Genomic DNA, 18,460 nt, shown 5'->3' on the forward strand with positions numbered 1-18,460 from the left:
TTGAGAGGTCACTCTGGTGGACACTCTTATGCACTATATAGATAACACCTCTTAGGTTTTAATGTATTGGAATAGCTAGAAGTAAATACCTGAAACTACCAAACAGTCTGGACTCCTGAAGACAATTATATAATAATGTAGATTACAAAGGGTGACAGTGTGATTGTGAAGACCTTGTGGATCACACCCCCTTTATCTAGTGTATGGATGAGTAGAAAAATGGGGATAAAAACTAAAGGACAAATGCAGTGGGATGGGGGGATGATTTGGGTGTTCTTTTTTCACTTTTACTTTTTATTCTTGTTCTAGTTCTTTCTGACGTAAGGAAAATGTTCAGAGATAGATTGTGGTGATGAACGCATAACTATGTTATCATACTGTGGACAGTGGATTGTATACCATGGATGATTGTATGGTGTGTGAATGTATTTCAATAAAACTGAATTTAATAATAAAAAAAAAAAAATCCATGGCAGCTGGATGACATTATTAATGTTGCCTCAAGAATGTTAAGACTTCTGTTATCAGCTGTACAAGAAAAAGGAGAGTTGTGGAGTGATATGATTAGACTAAAACAATCATGCAAATTGCTGTGTAACTGAGGAGCTTGAAGAATGCAGGATGCATAATTCCACTAATCTTTTGAGAATTTATGGTTGTAGATAAAATGGAAATAGTTTTGCAAAAGGCAAATACTTACGCCCTTTTTAACCTTGGGGCATCAGTAAAAGTAGAGTAAGAAATAGATGACAACAGAACAGGAAAAGGCAGATCTTAGGGGGAAAATGAGTAACAACTGCAAATGCTATCTGACCTTTCTTTAATCTATATCATATTACATTAAAATATATTAAAGCAGTGCTTCAAATGTAAAAAAAAAAATTTTCATTGCATTAAATGACATTCTAAATAATGAGAAAATTTTTATATGGCATATGCTCTACAAAAAACAAATACATTCTAAAATTTATCCTGAATAAAATTAAGACTGATTTTCAAAAGCTCTATAATATTTTCTAAAGGAGCCAACAAATTCTATCATGTTGCTATTATAGAAGACACAACTAAACTAATAACTTTGGGGACATCAGAACAGGTTACATACAGAAGTTTTTCAATGGTTTAGCTAAAACTTGAGCACTGCAATCTCTGCAAAGACTTGAATGAGACAAGAAATAATAAAACGACTAAAGCATCTTCATATGGTTAGTTTTTGGTTGCTATTGTCTGTTATTTTTAGACCAAGGAGGCAGCATGAAACCAATCAATTGCTAGGAAATCTATTTTGCATCTCAGCTTTGCCACTACGTAGCTAGTACTGCAAAATTTCTCTTTTTATTCAGTTTCTTCATCTATAAGATGAAGTGATCAGAAGGATGAGATGACCTCTGAGATTCCTTTTGCTCTAAAATATTATGGCACTTATATAGAATCTACAAAAGTCCACATGGTAAGTGAAATGGAAAAAAAATTATATACTCCCTTTTTTAAACAGTTACCTAGGACAATTGAGTGAGAATGTTTTAAGACAGAGAATAAGTACAAAGAAGCAAATTCAGTTTAGAAATGTTGCTTCTATTAGAATTAGTGCAAACTGCAGATAAAAAAGCTTTGAGCATCCCTTGTTGGGAAAATCACAAGGATACAAGTTATCTTATACCTGTTTGATAAAGAAAGACAGCAAAGCAAGCAAGCAAGCAAGCAAGAAAGAAAGAAAAAAACTTCAGGGAATAGGAACTAATTTTCATTCTTTTCTTCATATTCGTAAGTCAGCAAAGAAATTGAGTTTGCAGGCTTAATAGACAGTGGATAAATTTACTTAATTGTAAAACAAGTATTATCAGAGGTCAATATAAAATGGCTGAGCAGATCAATAAAACAAAATTTGTCATCTTTTAAATGTATTAATAATATTAAAGAGCTTTACTAACATTCGGGGAAAATAACAGCTAATTTTATTGTTTTTGTTACTCTGGTCCAGGTCCTGTGTTAAATGCATAAAAAATTATCTTGCTGAACTTCAGTAAATGTTCCATCAGGTGCCTACTGGATGGCAGGCACTGTTCTAGGTGCTTGGGAAACAGAAGTAAACAAGATAAAATTCTGATCTTGTGGGGCTCACAGTCTCGTGAAATAGGAGCTGTTATGAGGTAACCTTATGAGATGTTACTACTATTAACCGGTTTTAGAAGAAGGCACAAAAAGATAAACAACTTGCCAAAGATCACAGTTAGTAAAGGGTGGACCTGGAAATCCAACCCAGGTAGTTTTTACCCCTTGTTTTTACACAGACAGTTATTTCATAAGACTGACCACTGTGAAATATGACTGAAAAAAATGTTATCTGTCTTTCAGCATAGAAATGTTCTGAAAGTCACAGCATGTGCATATGAAAAGCCAGAAATAAGGATCCACGTTCCGTGGGCTACACATGAAAATTCTGCTACTCCGCAGCTACTCTGATTGTTTTAAATAAATACTTGTTATGGTGGCTGAGAGGTTAAATGTGCACAGTTTAAAATTAGGTAATAGCTTCTTCTCAGAGCACTTACTTAAGTCAAGAAAGTACTGAAAGTTAAAAATAAATCAGTGAAAGCAGCCTATATATACTGACTGAACATATGCTGCCTTTATGGCTCCAAACCACCTTGAGCTATGAAAGGGTAGAAGCCAAAAAAAAAAAAAAAAAAGACACTGAGAGAGGTGCTAGGGAAAGGTGTGGGAAAAAACAAGTATGTGACCATGCATGGCACCTGGCACAAAAAATGAAAGTGGCTGAAGAACACTAATTTTCTAAGTTGAAATCAGAGGATATATAACACTTGGAAATAGTGTGGAGACCACGCATTGTTCACTCAAGAGACTCCAGTGTGAAAATTCTGTTATCTACTTTGAAAGACGGCCATGCATTTACTCTGCTGGCAATATCACAAAATCAGAGAACATTTGTCTCATTGTGAAAGGTAAAGAGGAGTTCAAGAAATCCTATAATGAAAACAACAACAAAATAATTTTCCCCCAAGGGGTTTCAGATATTTGACCAGTACAAGGATCAATATAAGAGTTCTAGTTAGCTTTTTAAAAAATCGGTTCCATTTTCAGGATTTACAACAAGCACATGTAACAATTATATTCACACATATGCATGCAGAAAGAAAAAAATATCCATCTTCTCTCTTCTGGTGGACATTATCAAAACAAGTAAAATGCCATATCAAAACATTATTAATCTAGCTATTCTCATTTGCTTTCCTCCTTTCACTAGTGCAATCAGCCAGACAGGGAACAACACTTGGTTGTATTTATTAATAAATGCCAATTTAGTGCAAGCAGATTTTCTTAAAGAGCAAATAACTCCCCCAATTCCTTATATACACCTTTGGAATATATTATGTGGTTAGATTTAACAGCAGATTAATTTTCTTAATTAAGTTTTGTTAAAATTACTTTTTATCCCATCCGATATTCCAGTCCATGATGGAGTAAGCTGCTCAGAAGCATGACTGGTAGAAAGGAGAGTCCCTTAGGATTAAATAAACTTCTAAAAAAGACTGTTAAAAAATAGAACTGCCAATAAATTAATAATAATGACAGGGAAGAACTTGCTTACAAACTTTACATTAAGACCAAGTGTGGTATTTTCCCTTGTGAAAAGTAAATATAAATCACAATAAAATAACTACAAAAGCTCTATAATAAAAATGTGAAAAAATAATATCAAAATATCTGTTCACAAAAGAAAGTGCTTAATTTCAATAATGTAAACTTACATTAAAACCTCTGACTTTTAAACAATTTCACCTTATCAGGCTTTAGAGGACACAAATGACTCCCTAACTGTCAAGTCTACTAGAATGGTACAGTAGGCACAATTTTGGTACCCATGATCTTTGTTACACCTGTATGTGTTATATTACATGGCAAAACAGACTTTCCAGATATAGGTTAGAGACCTTAAAAGAGGGAGACTATCCTACATTATCAGGGTGGTCCCAATGTAGTCACATGGGCCCTTAAAAGTAGAAGAGGGAGACAGAAGAGCGAGTCACAAAGCTGTGATGGAAGAGGCAGGAGAGACTAAAATTATGAGAGGGACTCTACCCACCATTGCTGGCTTCAACAACAAAGCAAAGTAGCCAGGAGCCAAGGAATGCAGGTGGCCTCCAGAAGTTGGTTGATAGCCAACAAAGAAATGGGGACCTCAGTCCTACAATTGCAAAGAACTAAATTCTGCCAACAATCTGAATAAGCAGAAAACAGATTTTCCCCCAGAGCCTACAGAAAGGAGTGTAGACCTGCAGACACCCTGATTTTAGTCCAGTGAGAGCCGCGTCAGACTTCAGACTTCTAGCACTTTAAAATAACAAATTTGCATTGTTTTAAGCCACCAAATTTGTGGTAATTCATTGGAGCAATAAAAGAAAACTAACACAAATGTGTTAATGATTCATGCTCTGCATAGAAGAGTGGAACATCCAATTCAATGTGCTGAGGACCTACACAAAAAGAATTACACTAGACATTAAGAAAGCAAGGAGAGAAAAGTATATGGTACAAAAAATGACCTCTTAGAGCTCGCTAGATCATCTTGGAATGGGGTGCGTTTGCTTGATTTTGGGGACTGCAGAGCAAGAAAAGTCAATATATTTCTATAATAATAATATGATAAATAATGTAATATATAAGGACTAAAATGACGATCTTTTGTAATTTACATGAACTCTGGCTTAATCACAAACTAACAACTCAAAACCGGGTAATCACACCTAACTCAATGAGTTGTTGAATTAGAGATGCAGAACAGATAACAGCTAATGTGCTACATGGCACTTATTTCATGGTTGATGCTTAAAGCTTGATAAATAATTTTTTGATAAATAATTTTGATTACACATCTGTTTGAAATTAACCAAATAAGGTCCAACAGGGATAACTGCAGATACACCAATCCACAGAAAAGTCACCAGGATCCATACTCTAGTGAACCCAATGAATCATTCTGGATTTAAAGATAATCTCTCTGCTCAGAATTTCCCAAATTAGAAAGATGGAAATCTCCTACAGCTACATATGGTTCCCTCTTTATTCACCATTTAACACCCATTCCCATTAAGAGAGTTAACTATTCTTTGGTTGCAATCGCTGCAAATATGTCACAAAAATAAGTTAAAAAAAGATACAAACAATATAAAAAAAACTAGTTATTTTTCATTTATCTCAGTGTCATGGACAACGTTTGCATTCAGTATTTCTAGTTCTCCTCTTCTTCCTGGACACATGGGAGAATTACACTTCCAAGCTCTCTAATACAGGCATTGCCATGAAGCTTGTTTTGGCCAATGAAATGCAAGCAGAAGTAATTTGTCTCACATCCAGGCAGAAGTGTTTAATCAAGAGTCAGTGAGTAATTCTCCATGCTCTCTTTCCCTCATAAGATCACAAAAGCGAATGTTGATATGAAGGTGACACAAGATCAAAGCTGCCTGAAACGCAAGTCAGTACATGGGGAGAGCACAGCTACTCTAGAGAGTGGCACAGGTCCACCACTGACTTTGTATGACTAGAGAAATAATATGCTTTTGTGCTAAGCAAGAGATTTTGGTCTTGTTTCTTACTGCAGCATAACCTAAAATACACTTACTGACATATCTACTCAAATTCATCCCTTTATATTGGCCTGTCTCTAAGCCTCAATCAACATTTATAATCTATTATGTGTAATGCCTTCTCCTAAATGTTTGAGATATGTTAGGGAACAAAAATGCAAAAAATCCTTGTCCTCCTGAAGCTTAAATTTTAACTTGGGAAGACAAACAATAAGTAATAAGCATAATGAGTAAATTACATAGCATGTTAGAAGATAGGAAGCCCTAAAAAATAAAATTAAAGCAGAGTAAGGATCAAGAATTCTAGAAAGGGGATAGGGGTGAAGGTAGAAAGCAAGCTGCGTATTAAATAGAATAATCTGTTCCTTATCTGCAATACCCAGTCCACCCACTACACAACAATGAGGAACAAAAGAGAAAATGTGCTTTAAAAATTGCTTGTAAATTGTAAAATGCTATACATGCATTCATTGCTTCTGTTATTGTTGATATTTAGTAACAATAGAGGATTCCTCTGGGTCATTATTATAGAAAATAATAATAGCTTGATAAGATTTGACTAAAATAATATTATATATTTGGAATGTATAAAAACTGTTCTGTGTATTCTGCTATATTTTTAATATTCAAAAGAATAAGATACTTGGTTCCTTAGCAAGTTACCTCTGGATCAGAATATTTGCTAAAAGGAAACTTTACAGTAAATTAAGAACTGGAAATACACCAGAAGTATATTCTGCCCCTTCTAACAGGATAAAAATTACATCCTGTTTGCCACGTTATCATTTCAGGTTTTGATGAAGTTTTAGTTTTGAGTTTAGAAGAGCCACTTAGAAATGTCAGTTTCTGGTAAAAAAGTTGCTGGTAGACACAACAGTCATGAAGTCATGAAGTCATGAAGAAAGACTTCCGTATCCTAGAGGCCTGTTTTTCCTGTTTATTTAGGAATTTTGGAGCAGCAAGAACAGTCAAGCCCAGGAGAGAGAGTAAACTATGCTTTCCTACGTAGGCTCTTTAACAATGTAATAAAGCAAAATAAGGTAATTCCAGATGAAGAAAATAACAACACATAGGAAAACAATAATAAAGCAGAGGAAAAGCAACAAGATAATACTGACAGTGAAAAATATCAACTAAAATTTTGTGTAGGAGAGTAAAGTAAACACCGACTAGGAGGTGACAGATCTACTCACTATCTTTTAGCTATATAACTGCAGGCAAGCCTGCTTATCTCTCTATGCTTCAGTTTCCTCAACTCTGGAATGGGAATGACTCCTGAGCATAGTTCAGTTATATCTATAAGGATCTTGAGGAGTCAAATGATTTGCAAACTGTAAAGAACTACCAGGTATGTTATTAGCCACCTTCAGAAGTACAGGGAACATTGTAATTGCCAAATACATGTTTGTACAACCAGGAAGCAAGCCAGGCAAGTACCTGATGAAAGTAGGTAGAAAAATGGGAATCTATCTTTTGGTAAATGGAACAGCAAGAAAGCACTCTAAATCTAGATCAACTGTTTTTCAAATTGCAGGTCATGGCCCATTAATGAGTTGTGAAATCAATTTAGAAGGTTACAACCAGCATCATTTTTTGTGAAATAAAATAGAAGAGAACAGACAATACTAGAAACACTGCAGTTATAATGGAAAACACTGTTTCATGAAACTTTCATTTTAGTTGCATATGGTTACATACCCATGGGGTCACAATATTACTGGGGTCACTGTCAAGAATTCTGAAAGTCACTGATCTACACCATCAGGAAGCTTGATTCAAGGGAGGACGTGAACTCATTATAGGTTTTAAACATGTAAATGTATTTAACAAGTCTTCTAACATCTGTTATTTTTGTATGGTTGACAAATGATATGAAAGAAAACAGGCAAAATTAATAGAGATATGTGTAATATCCTACAATTAGTCTCCCTTACTGCATCCTACACAAATAAATTACAAAAGCACTGAATGAAGATCAGATTTAACATAAGTTCATGTACAAAGCAAAAGAGAAAAAAACAAAAAACAAAGAAGTGTCTAGATCATAAATCAGTTAGTGACAACCCTTTCGTCTTACGGGCTGATGAGATCAAAAAAGTGATGTACTCTGCTCAGTTCTGGGTAGCATAAACTAGAAGGCACTCTGAAAGCAAAAGATGAGAACTACCAGGACTCAGAAGAATCTGAAAACAGATAACTGGGCATGCTTAGCCTAAAGAAAACGAGGAGGTTCGTAGCTGCTGTCTTCAAATCCTATAATGTTGTTCTCATTACAACTCTGCAAAGGCTTGCCACTGCACTCAGAATAAAACCTGAACTCCTGCCAAATCTGGCCCTGCCCTTCCTTCACTGTTCCAGCTAGCCTTCAGCAGGCCGAGTTTGTCTCACCTGCACCTTTGTAAAAGTTACCCTTTGGCCAGCCTGAGAGACTATTCCCGCAGATCCTTTTACAGCTGGCTCTTTTGTATCCTTCAAATCTCATCTGAAATATCACCTCCTCAGAGAGGTCTTTCTCAACCATGCCCTTTCCCTCTCATCAGAAGGTAAGCTCCATAAAGCAAGGGCTTGTCTTGTTTAGGCTACATTCCTGGTTTGACATTGAAAACTCATCCTCCTCTTCCCCTCTTCTTTTCCTACATCTTCACCATCATCACCATCATCTTAACATAAGCAAAATAATAATTATATAGCATATTACAGTTCTGAAAACACTTTTACATTTATCATATTATTTGGTTAGGGGTTGAATTAGGAATTAAGGGACAATATAGGAGGGCTATTACCCACATTTCTATTTTTATAGATCCAGAAACTGAACTTTAGAAAAGTTAATAAGTAGCTTGATCAAGGTCCTACAGAGCAATGGAAATGCAAAGTCAGGTATCCTCCATGCTATTTCTCAGATTCAAAACAAAGCAAGAAGAAAAACATGGCTGGCAGATCATGAGGTGGGGAAGTTTACTCAATGAAAACAGTAGAAAGTTAGAGGGACACCAAACTCTATAGGCCTTTGAATGCTAGGCCAAGGACAACAGGGATTGCCAAAGAATTTCTGAAGTATGTGGCATAATCATTTAATGAATTTTACAAAGATAACTCTGGTGGGAAAATATGGAATGGATTAGAGAAGAATAATATTAGAAAATGGGAGAATATTTTCTTAATACAAATATTAAGTAATTATGGATTAAAGAAGAGGAATATAAAGTAGAGATATTTGAGACAATGTAATGTGGTCATTCCATGAAGGGAACAGAAAAAAAGTGAAGACCTTTGAGGTTTCTTTCAAATTTGAGGGTTTTAACTTGGTTTGAACATCTAGCAACATTAGATTTAGTGTTTGTAATTTTGACCATTGCATCCAGGGATTATTACCATTTTATGTTATTGTGATATATTTTTACCTTTATATTTGCCAATCTTATGAAGATTGCTAAATACAAAAACTTTTGGAAGTGCTTTTCCACTATTAATAAATCAAAATAAGCTAATATAATATCTTCATTTGATTTTTTAACAAGCAAAATGTATTTTTGAAAAAAACAAATGAAGTATAAATGCATATGTATAAATGAAGATGTTACTAAAATCTTACATATCTTTGACTTTTTAAATTAAATTCTTGAAAATATCTCCTTTACAAAGTTAAATGAAATTTGGCTCCAAAATAGACTTCATTTACCAAAAACTTATTCTGATGCTTTTTTATGAACTACAAAGACTTACTACAGAGCTCTCATTTGTAGTCTCACTAAAATTTTGACTTGCCATATGAATAAATTGTGCCCAACAGATTTTATTCTCAGTAAAAACAGAAAACAAATCAACATACAATAAAACCTACAGTTCTATCACATTTTCAGTATGCTAAGTAACTTTTACAGGTGGCCACATTTTCAATGAGTTTTCAATCATCTCTTCCAAGCAGTCTTTAAAATGCACTTTAAAAATAAATGACAATAACATGGTAGGGTGATAATTCTCCTATAGTGAAAATTAGGGCTAACCTGTGAACAGAAATGAGTCTGTGCCAAGATTTCTATCCTGTAATTTCAATATATTCTTTGTTAGAAGAGAATGTTTCCTGACTCTTCTAAATGGGATTTTTATTGGGTCCAAATAGCTTTAATAGATTAGAGTTCAAATTTTAATCCTCTGAGTTGAAAGTATTTCGCTTTAGTGAATTTTATTTTCAATCAAGCAGAAATCTTCATTTAGTAGATAAGACAATGAGAGATAAAAGAAACTTTCCTTTTGGGGGGATATTTTTTTTTCCTCAAAATAATATGGGGAACAAAAAATACTGTGAAATAAATTATTTTTCTGTTGATTCATCTATCAAAGAAACAGCCTCATTTCTACTTCCTGACTCTACTTTGGGGACGTATTAAAATGCACAGTAATTACGGGTAGCACCATGCATTATATAAAATTATAAGGCCCTAAGTGAATCTATTTTGATAAAACCTAGTTTCAGAAATTCTTAATGAAATTAATCTATTAACTTTACTCTCTATATTAAATGATTTGGACTAACACATCACCTAAGTTTGGAAATGAATATGTGTTTGTAAACCTTGTTTAGAACTTTTAGCAAAAAGCAGTGTGAAGCAAGTTAAAGAAGTCTATCTCCAAAACTGTCAAAGTCTGCCTTTCATATAATATGCCTGATCCTTAGGACCAGGCCACTATGGAATGCTCATTTGGCAGTCTGTGCAAAGAAGTGTTTAAATAATACACACATGTGGAAAAGGGCATAAGCACGAGTGTGTACGTGTGCAAGTATGTGTATGTTTAATTGTACCATAACAATTCTAAGTAAATTAATGACAGAATGCTTCTAAGACATTTCATTCAGGTGAATAACAGAGGAAACATGTTATCTTTACTAGTGATAAATGTTACTGACTTCCGACCGTCTGAAGTTTTCTTCATAGAAGCCTTCCACTGTACTTTGTAAGAACTGCAACTTGCCAAATGAAAGTTTATTAAAGGTGATACCTAAATTAATGCATCATTCTTTCTTAGGGAATTTTATATAAAATTTTCTTGTTCAGAAATATTTGGGATTCTCTGTAAAACTAAATATAAAATAAAACAACAACAACAAAAAAAAACATTCACTGGCATCAGTGTGCAATGTTATGTTCCCAAAGTACTTGACAATATTGAAACTTGGTAAAAAGGGTAAAGAATTATCTTTCCACCCTTCTTTAAACTAGGATCCATTATTTTGTCACTCTGACAAATATTGATTTCGTGCCTACTTATGTGCCAGGCATGGTTCTGGCTATAGAAAAATTAAATGACAGGTTCAAGGTTGCACAGAATCTTGAAAAACAACACCAGAGAAAAATTTTTAACTCTCTAATCAACTAATTCAGAAGCTCCTTCCACTACTTTATTAATTAGCACAACTCACTTATTTCTATGAAACTATTTAAGTGTTTTATTTCATATTTTAAAACAATAATTTTATCCAAAATAACTTTATCCAATTTTATCCAAAAATCAGTGGCTTCATGAAATTATGACTCCAAATATGATCAAAGTTGAGGCTCCATTAAATTAAAGGCAACTTATTTTTACTTTAGTTCTTAGTTCATTCTAGTTGTCACCATTCATCTAAGTCATATATTTACAAGGAGAAAACATGATTTGAAAGTTTTAGGAGAAGCCCCATCACTCTCTTTAAGTTACTCAATTTAAAAAGTATTTCTTCCTAACAATTTCTATCATTTCTTAACAGGACAACTTTCTTTCTGTTGTTAATATAATGTGTAATAGCTACATCCAATGCTATTTTAGGTACGGAGGACACTGCTGTATTATTTGCTCTAGAATGATTAAACTACTGATGTTTTTTTCTACTTTACAGTTTAGGGGAAATTTTTCCTCATTAGCCATAGACCATCTTTAGGTTCTTCCCCTCTGCAGCAATCACAACCATATATTTTATTATAATAAAAAAGCATTTACAAACTGCTATAGCATTTTTAAATAGTCAGGTGAAGTCCTCACTCAAGATATGGTTTATTTGTCATATTTTCTTACTTTTAGTAAATGTAAAACAAAAGGAATGCCCTATGGCAATAGTTAAGACCAGTTTGTCTATCAGCTTTTTTTTTCTTTTTTTAACCAAGTACCTATCTGAGGTCAAATTAACAGAAGTATTCAATTGTCATGTAAAATGGAAATCTTATACCTAATAAAGATTTGTTGGTATATGCTCAAGACCTGATGAATTTTAAAACAATTTTAGTTAGAATATAAGAGCTGACATATAATTGGTATAAACCTTATTTTCATAATCATCAAAAAAAAAATAACAACAAAATTATATTGTGCCTCATACCTAAAGAATGTGCAGCTGTGGTTTTAGAGCTGAAAAACCGGCCAAGCCCAAGATCTCCAAGTTTTACCACCCCAGTGGCTGTAATGAACACATTAGCTGGTTTTATATCTGTGAATAAATGAAGAGATCAGGTGAGAGATGATATCAGTTTAGGTTTTAATGGATTAAAAAGCACTTTTTATTGTATAATTTTAAATGTACCTTAAATATGAAAGCACGTTTGAGTTTTGAGCCAATTACTTTATTTAGAATAATTTTGATATAGCCTAATATTTCTGAGTTCTCAGTTCTCTGACAGATAATTATCAATGCAGCATGATGAAGACTGCTACTAATTTTCATTTACAATGTATTTTGTTTTCCATTTTCAGATAACCTTTTGTGAAATTCAAAGCAGAAAATAAATGTCCTTTTATCCTTTTATTTCAATTTTAAATTAAAAAATCTTACTATTAATTCATTAGCATATTTAAATAAAATACAAAATTATGACAATATTATTCATGGAATTACTTAGATGACTTTAAAAACCTTAATTGCTTAAGTGAATTGTATTGAAATTTTCCACACCCCAAAGTCAGTGGATTAATTCCATAGTGATGTAACCGTAACTTGCTCTGCCCAACCATTTGACTGATAATCAAGAATATATTAAAAGCTAATGGTGAAAATTAAAAATCTAAGTGGCCAGCATACCAGTAAGGTCCTCAGAGTAGGCAAGCAGAAAAATGACTAATTTTCATTCTTATTAAAACCAAGTAGGGCTTTACTTAAAGGTTTATCATTCTAGTAAAAACTATAATTTGGAAGTAATTACCTGAGAAAGCATAATCATAATCCAATGCAATGACTGGAAGGCATATATTATTAAATTGCCTAATAACATGCATCATTTAAAACATTTAAAGTTACTCATGATTTTAGCTTACCTCTATGCATGACTCGTCGAGAATGCATATGTTCCAATGCACTGCAGAGCTGAACAAAGTACTTCCAAACTGTCCTTTCAGGAATTAACCTCTTTTGTTTCTTAAAATGCTTTTTAAAAAATTAAAAATATGAATGATGATAACTAAAATTTCTTAAGACTGGATCTTGACAGCAAAAATCCGTAAGTCAGAAAAACACCTACTTTTATCCACCTGTTACCAACTAAAAAGCATATGATTTTCTTTACTGAAATGACTCCAAGAATTTTACCTGACATAAAAGCTTAAATTTCTTCCTGTATTTAAAACTAGTGTAGGCCATGTAACTCTAAATCTTAGCAGAGTACAACTATTTCAAAAAAATTAACATTTATATAAAATAATTTCTTATCCTAAAAGGAAAACGTCAGGTTTCATTTTAAGAAAAGACAATAAAAAAATCTAGAAATCTGAATGTTAAAACTATGTTCATTAAAAGAAAATTATTCTCCTGACAGAAGGTTTCACTCTAGACTTCTTTTGAAATCTTGAAGCACACTGATGCATTTGCAATATCACTTAAATTATTAAAAATTTAAATAAATAGTACTTATGTAAAAGTTTTCATGAATATTTCTATTACACATTACAGGTCAAACTTAAACTTTACTTTAAACATAATGAAACCAAACTTCATAGAAGAAAAACATTACTGTAGGGCCAGGTCAAAAAACTGAGAGCATCCATAAGCTGGCTAGGAGGCAGTATGTCATCATGCGTAAGAAGCAATGCATAAGTAATTTCAAAACCAGAGATGCATAGTTATGTCCATTTGTCTACATTAAATTGACTAGAAGACTATATTAACATACTCATTCAAGACCAAAGTTCATATTAGACATCACTGCATAAAATTATTTATCAAAGACAAAAATGCAAGTGGTTTCCTACTTAATAATTATAAATGACTAACAAAGAAATACAGCATTTAAACAAATTTAAAATTTTTCTAATTTTAACTTTTTAAAAATATATTTATAATAGATATCAAAATTTAAATATGTACACTAATACATTCATCTGCGAACTTCGTATTTTCTTAGGTCCAACTAATTAGATTTTCTGTTACTGAACATGGAGAAACTCTACTTCAGATCATTCCAAAGCAACTACCTCTGTCAATTTATCTCTGTGACCAGTTGAGGGCAGGCTGAAAGGAAAAACAGTACAAGGAAATCTGCTGATACCCCTACTTCTTACTAAGCAAAAGAATAGATTTAATGTTTTATTCACACTCAGTCCACCAAAGGATAAATCTTTAAGTAAAAGTTAATAACCTTAGGTTACTCTTTATTGTAATACATACTATGGAAATGAACTTAATTAGCAATTTCAAGGGCTAATACACTAGTAGCATCATATCTCAAAGAACAAATAACAATTAATGATAATTAATGATAATTAAAAAGCAAATCAGGATATTACTAAAATATTAAAAGCCTCTCATATCATGTTTCAGTCTTTTTAATTGTAGTCTGTGCCAACATCAGTTTTCATTCGAAGGGGGCAATACTGCAAAATCAGTTCCTTACACATAATTTTCTTTCAGATTTGAAATGTGCCCAAATAAAGTCTGTATACATATTCTTCCCGATGCAGGATTAGCATATCAGAGAACTGTTTGATATCAACAGGAAGATGGAAACCAGGTTTCATTCAAAAATAAATATACCACAAAATATAAGCATTAACTATGAAAGAAAAATTGTATGCTTTAATATAAATTCTGAAATCATCATAATTATAAATAACTAGGCAGTTTATTTTTAAAGTTCCATTATTTGGAAAGTAATCAAATACAAAAGAAAAGGCTTAATGAAAAAAATTGTCCTCAAAATGTACAGTAGGGAAGATCCTGTCAGACTAGGAAGGTGTGATTATTTTTAAAGTGTATAAATGTATGCAGTTTTTCAATCATTCCTTAAGCAAAGGGATATATTTTTGAGAACCAACAGGTATGATGAAAAAAGCCAGTCTATTCTGATGGTGGCACTGTTGCCTGTCTCTTAAAAAGAAGACAAATAGCAAAAACGAAATGAAAATTTGAATTCTTTTCAGTACTGGAACTTGGAAAGTTATCACTTCCATGTATATATGCTATATTCCAAAATAAAAAACATGATTAAAAAATTACATTACTACCACAAACCTGGGATTTCCATACTACCAAAGTATTACAAAGGAAGAAGGTTCTCCAGAAACCTATTCTAACAAACACATATCTTTCAAAAGTTAATTCTTTAGCTCAAAACTCCTGAAAAATCTCTGAAAAATCAAAAACCAACAAATTGAAATTTTAAAAATCAATGCTTATGTGAAAAAAATAAATGATTTGTTAGGTTTAATGTATATATATCATTTAGTAAGTTTTTAATAAAGCAATTAATAATGCAACAGGGTTAGTAACAATATAAAAATTTATGGAAAAAGAAAGATTATATGATATGGCATTTTTACCTTATTTATGTTATGAAATATTATTTCAACTTTTTAATATCTAATAATAAAGTATCTAAACATTTATGAAAGGAAGAATTAACACTCAGGTATACATGTACATTTGAACATAATTTTTGTTTTTTTTTTAAAGTAGGCTAGTCCTTTTTCTATGCAAAGCTTCAAATATTTTTTATTTTAAGAGTGCATTTTCTATCTTAACAAACATTATTCAAATAAACACTGAACGTTATTCAAATATAAAAATCAGATGTAACAAATGGCTAATTTACACATAAAACATATATACAAACATCAGATTAGATTATATTCTCACTTATTAGTAAAAAGATTGCCATCATTAAACTTAGGTGAAATCCAGCGCACTTGGAAAAACATATTTCCATGTCATCTCAGTGATCTGTATTTGCAAGCTGCTTCCATTCAAAGATATTGAGAAAATCACAATTTTTTTTTTTCAATCTCCAAATATCCTCCTACGAACTAAATTTCCAAGACCCAACCCAATTATACGGTAGACTGAAAACCTAAGTACCAATTTTTGGACTCAACTGGGTCATATGGTTCTTGCATTCAAGGCACTACAACTCCAAGTAGAGCATATACTACATATTTCTAAGTTTTGTAATCCTAGCCTTCCTCCTAAAGAATTCTAGGGAAAAGTCTCAATGAAATTACCCAGCATAAACTCATCAACAGAGAAAGAAAACAATTTCCTTGTTTTATGAAAAGAATTTCCATGGTATATCAAAATATTTAAGCCCACAGTTTTGCATGTTAATCATTAAAGGAAAAAGATTCAGACAAAACATCTGGAACTATCAGGGCCGGCTTCATGAACATGCAACCCGTGTACTCACACAGGGCCCTGCAAATTATTTAGCTGTTCTGGGAACCATATATCAAGCATCCTTTAGATATAGCTTTAAATAATGTTGTGTTTAAACAAAAGCAAAAATGAACAAACAAAAATGCAATCCTGGTGTACATTCTACTGTGTTCAGGTCACAATAACCAAAGAGAGTTGTGGAGAATTTGAAGGAGGGATAAGAGAAATGATTACATATGAAATAATGAAGTTACAAGAGAACTGGCATTGCAGGGCACCAGCTGTTCTCCATCTCTTCCAAGAATCTATCAAGAAGAAGTGATTTATATTCAATATAAGGAAACATTTCCTGTTTGAGTGTTGTTAAATGTTTAAATGAGCCACTAACACAATCCATATTCAGTTTTTAATAATAAAACTGATTACGAGACCTGACAGAATTGGTTCTATGACCTTAAAACAAGCCATTAAACACTGTGGCCCTCAGTTTTCTCATTATTTTAAATGGAAAGTTTGGAGATGATTTCTGAGGTCTCCCTACCTCTAAAATACAAACTACATTTCTATAATCTCAGTTACAAATAATACATAAACAATAAATGCCTGTTTGGCACATTTTCAAACTTAAAAAAATACTTACTGGGGTATCCCCTCCTTCATATTTACTGTTAATAAAAACAGAGCAAAGAAATCTCTCAAAGACCCCTATTGGTCCACTTAATCCTATAAATGGTCTTCACATGAGATGACAGGGAGCTAGAGCTCTCTGTTACAAACTTGTAATTAGGTAAAACATTTACCTTTAGAAGGGATGTCAGACAGAAATATCGCAGTATATATAACGCATTTTATAAGACAATATTTTGCAGTGGTTATTTCAAAGAATTAAAAGTACAAAGACTGGGTGATAGAAAAGATAGGACACTTCTGAAAGTGTGACAGTTCTAAGTATAATTTTTACCATATATTAAACTTTCTATGGAAACACTTTTCTTCAGAAGGTATAATAAGGCATCGGTAGATTTAGTTACACAAATATTTGCTGTTTACAATTTGGGAGAATCATACAAATGTGCAAAATAGTTAAATATGAATTAAAATTTCTGTATGTAATATTAATTTTCAGCATGTGAATATTTTCACTCTTAGCACTCCAAATAATACTCGGATACCTTAACTTGCTTAAGAAGGTGCTACGCAGAATGGGCCTGGCAGACATGAGATCACTGATAATATTTATCACCAGCACCTCATTTTATCTACTTTGATAAAATACTTCCCATCCAAGCTCTCCTAGTCTTTTTCTTTTCCTGTAATGTTGAAAAATCTGTTAAGTTGCTCAGCTGTTCCTAGATTATAAATTTAGTATATAAATGCAATCCATTCATTCTGAAAAGTCAAAACTGTATGGATTAGTACCAGAAGCCAAAAATATATTTTATCTTAGGATAGAAACTGTGAAACAAACATATATATATATAGACAGACAGATAGATAGATAGATATACATACAATCTGAGCAATTAAGTCTAAAAACTAAAAATCAAACTATTTTACAGACAAGAATAAGTGCCTATAAACCCACCATGTTTTTCTACTAAAAAGTTGTCTTCTGAAAAATGGTACATCAATATGAAGGAAACTTAGTCAGGATGTACAAAAGAATAAAAGATCAATAAAACAGTATGTATACATACAATCACTACAATGAATGATGCCAGCATTGCTGCCACATGAATAATTGTCAAGAGAAACTTCCATGTTACTAACACGGATATAGAGAAAATACTTGGAAATACTTAAGGTGTTGTTTCTCTACTGCATCAGAGTACTAAGGATGAAGAAAATGAGGTTAAAAAAATTAGAAAGTCAGTCTCCAGGAAGGTGTAGAAGATCAAGAAGGTAAACAGAAACATTTACTTTTTTTTTAAATAATTCTTTCTTGTTTTTTTATAGCAGAAAAGAGTAAGACAATGTAAAGCTATTTCAATTCTCTTAATGGACAAAGAAAAGATAGCAGAGCAATAACGAGACAGCAAAACTCTCGACAGAAGTCTAAGTGAAAGAAAATGAGATGTCTGACATAAGGGAACCGGAGTCAAGACTCTGTACCCCCTCCCTTTACTTCATTGTCTGCAGCCACCAGAATTACTACTATTGGTGTTACACGGATTTTAAAAGGTAGCTTTAGACCAATATTACATTCAAATCTAAGGAGTATTAAGCTCCTTGAGAATTATCTTCT

The 18,460-nt window shown here is 32.6% G+C and overlaps 1 protein-coding gene across 2 annotated transcripts in view; it reads right to left on the bottom strand.

Annotated features, from left to right (window-relative positions):
* The window catches only part of NEK7 (NIMA related kinase 7), a 141,660-nt gene that overhangs the window by 22,305 nt on the left and 100,895 nt on the right, over positions 1-18,460 (bottom strand). For both annotated transcript variants that reach the window (XM_037825096.1, XM_037825097.1), the window contains exons 6-7: positions 12,891-12,999; positions 11,962-12,069 (exon numbers count right to left, since the gene is read on the bottom strand). In XM_037825096.1, coding sequence (XP_037681024.1) covers positions 11,962-12,069; positions 12,891-12,999 — 217 coding nt within the window. The remainder of the gene's footprint in view (positions 1-11,961; positions 12,070-12,890; positions 13,000-18,460) is intronic.

Source organism: Choloepus didactylus, chromosome 2 (genome assembly GCF_015220235.1).
Source record: "Choloepus didactylus isolate mChoDid1 chromosome 2, mChoDid1.pri, whole genome shotgun sequence".
NCBI lineage: Eukaryota > Metazoa > Chordata > Mammalia > Pilosa > Megalonychidae > Choloepus > Choloepus didactylus.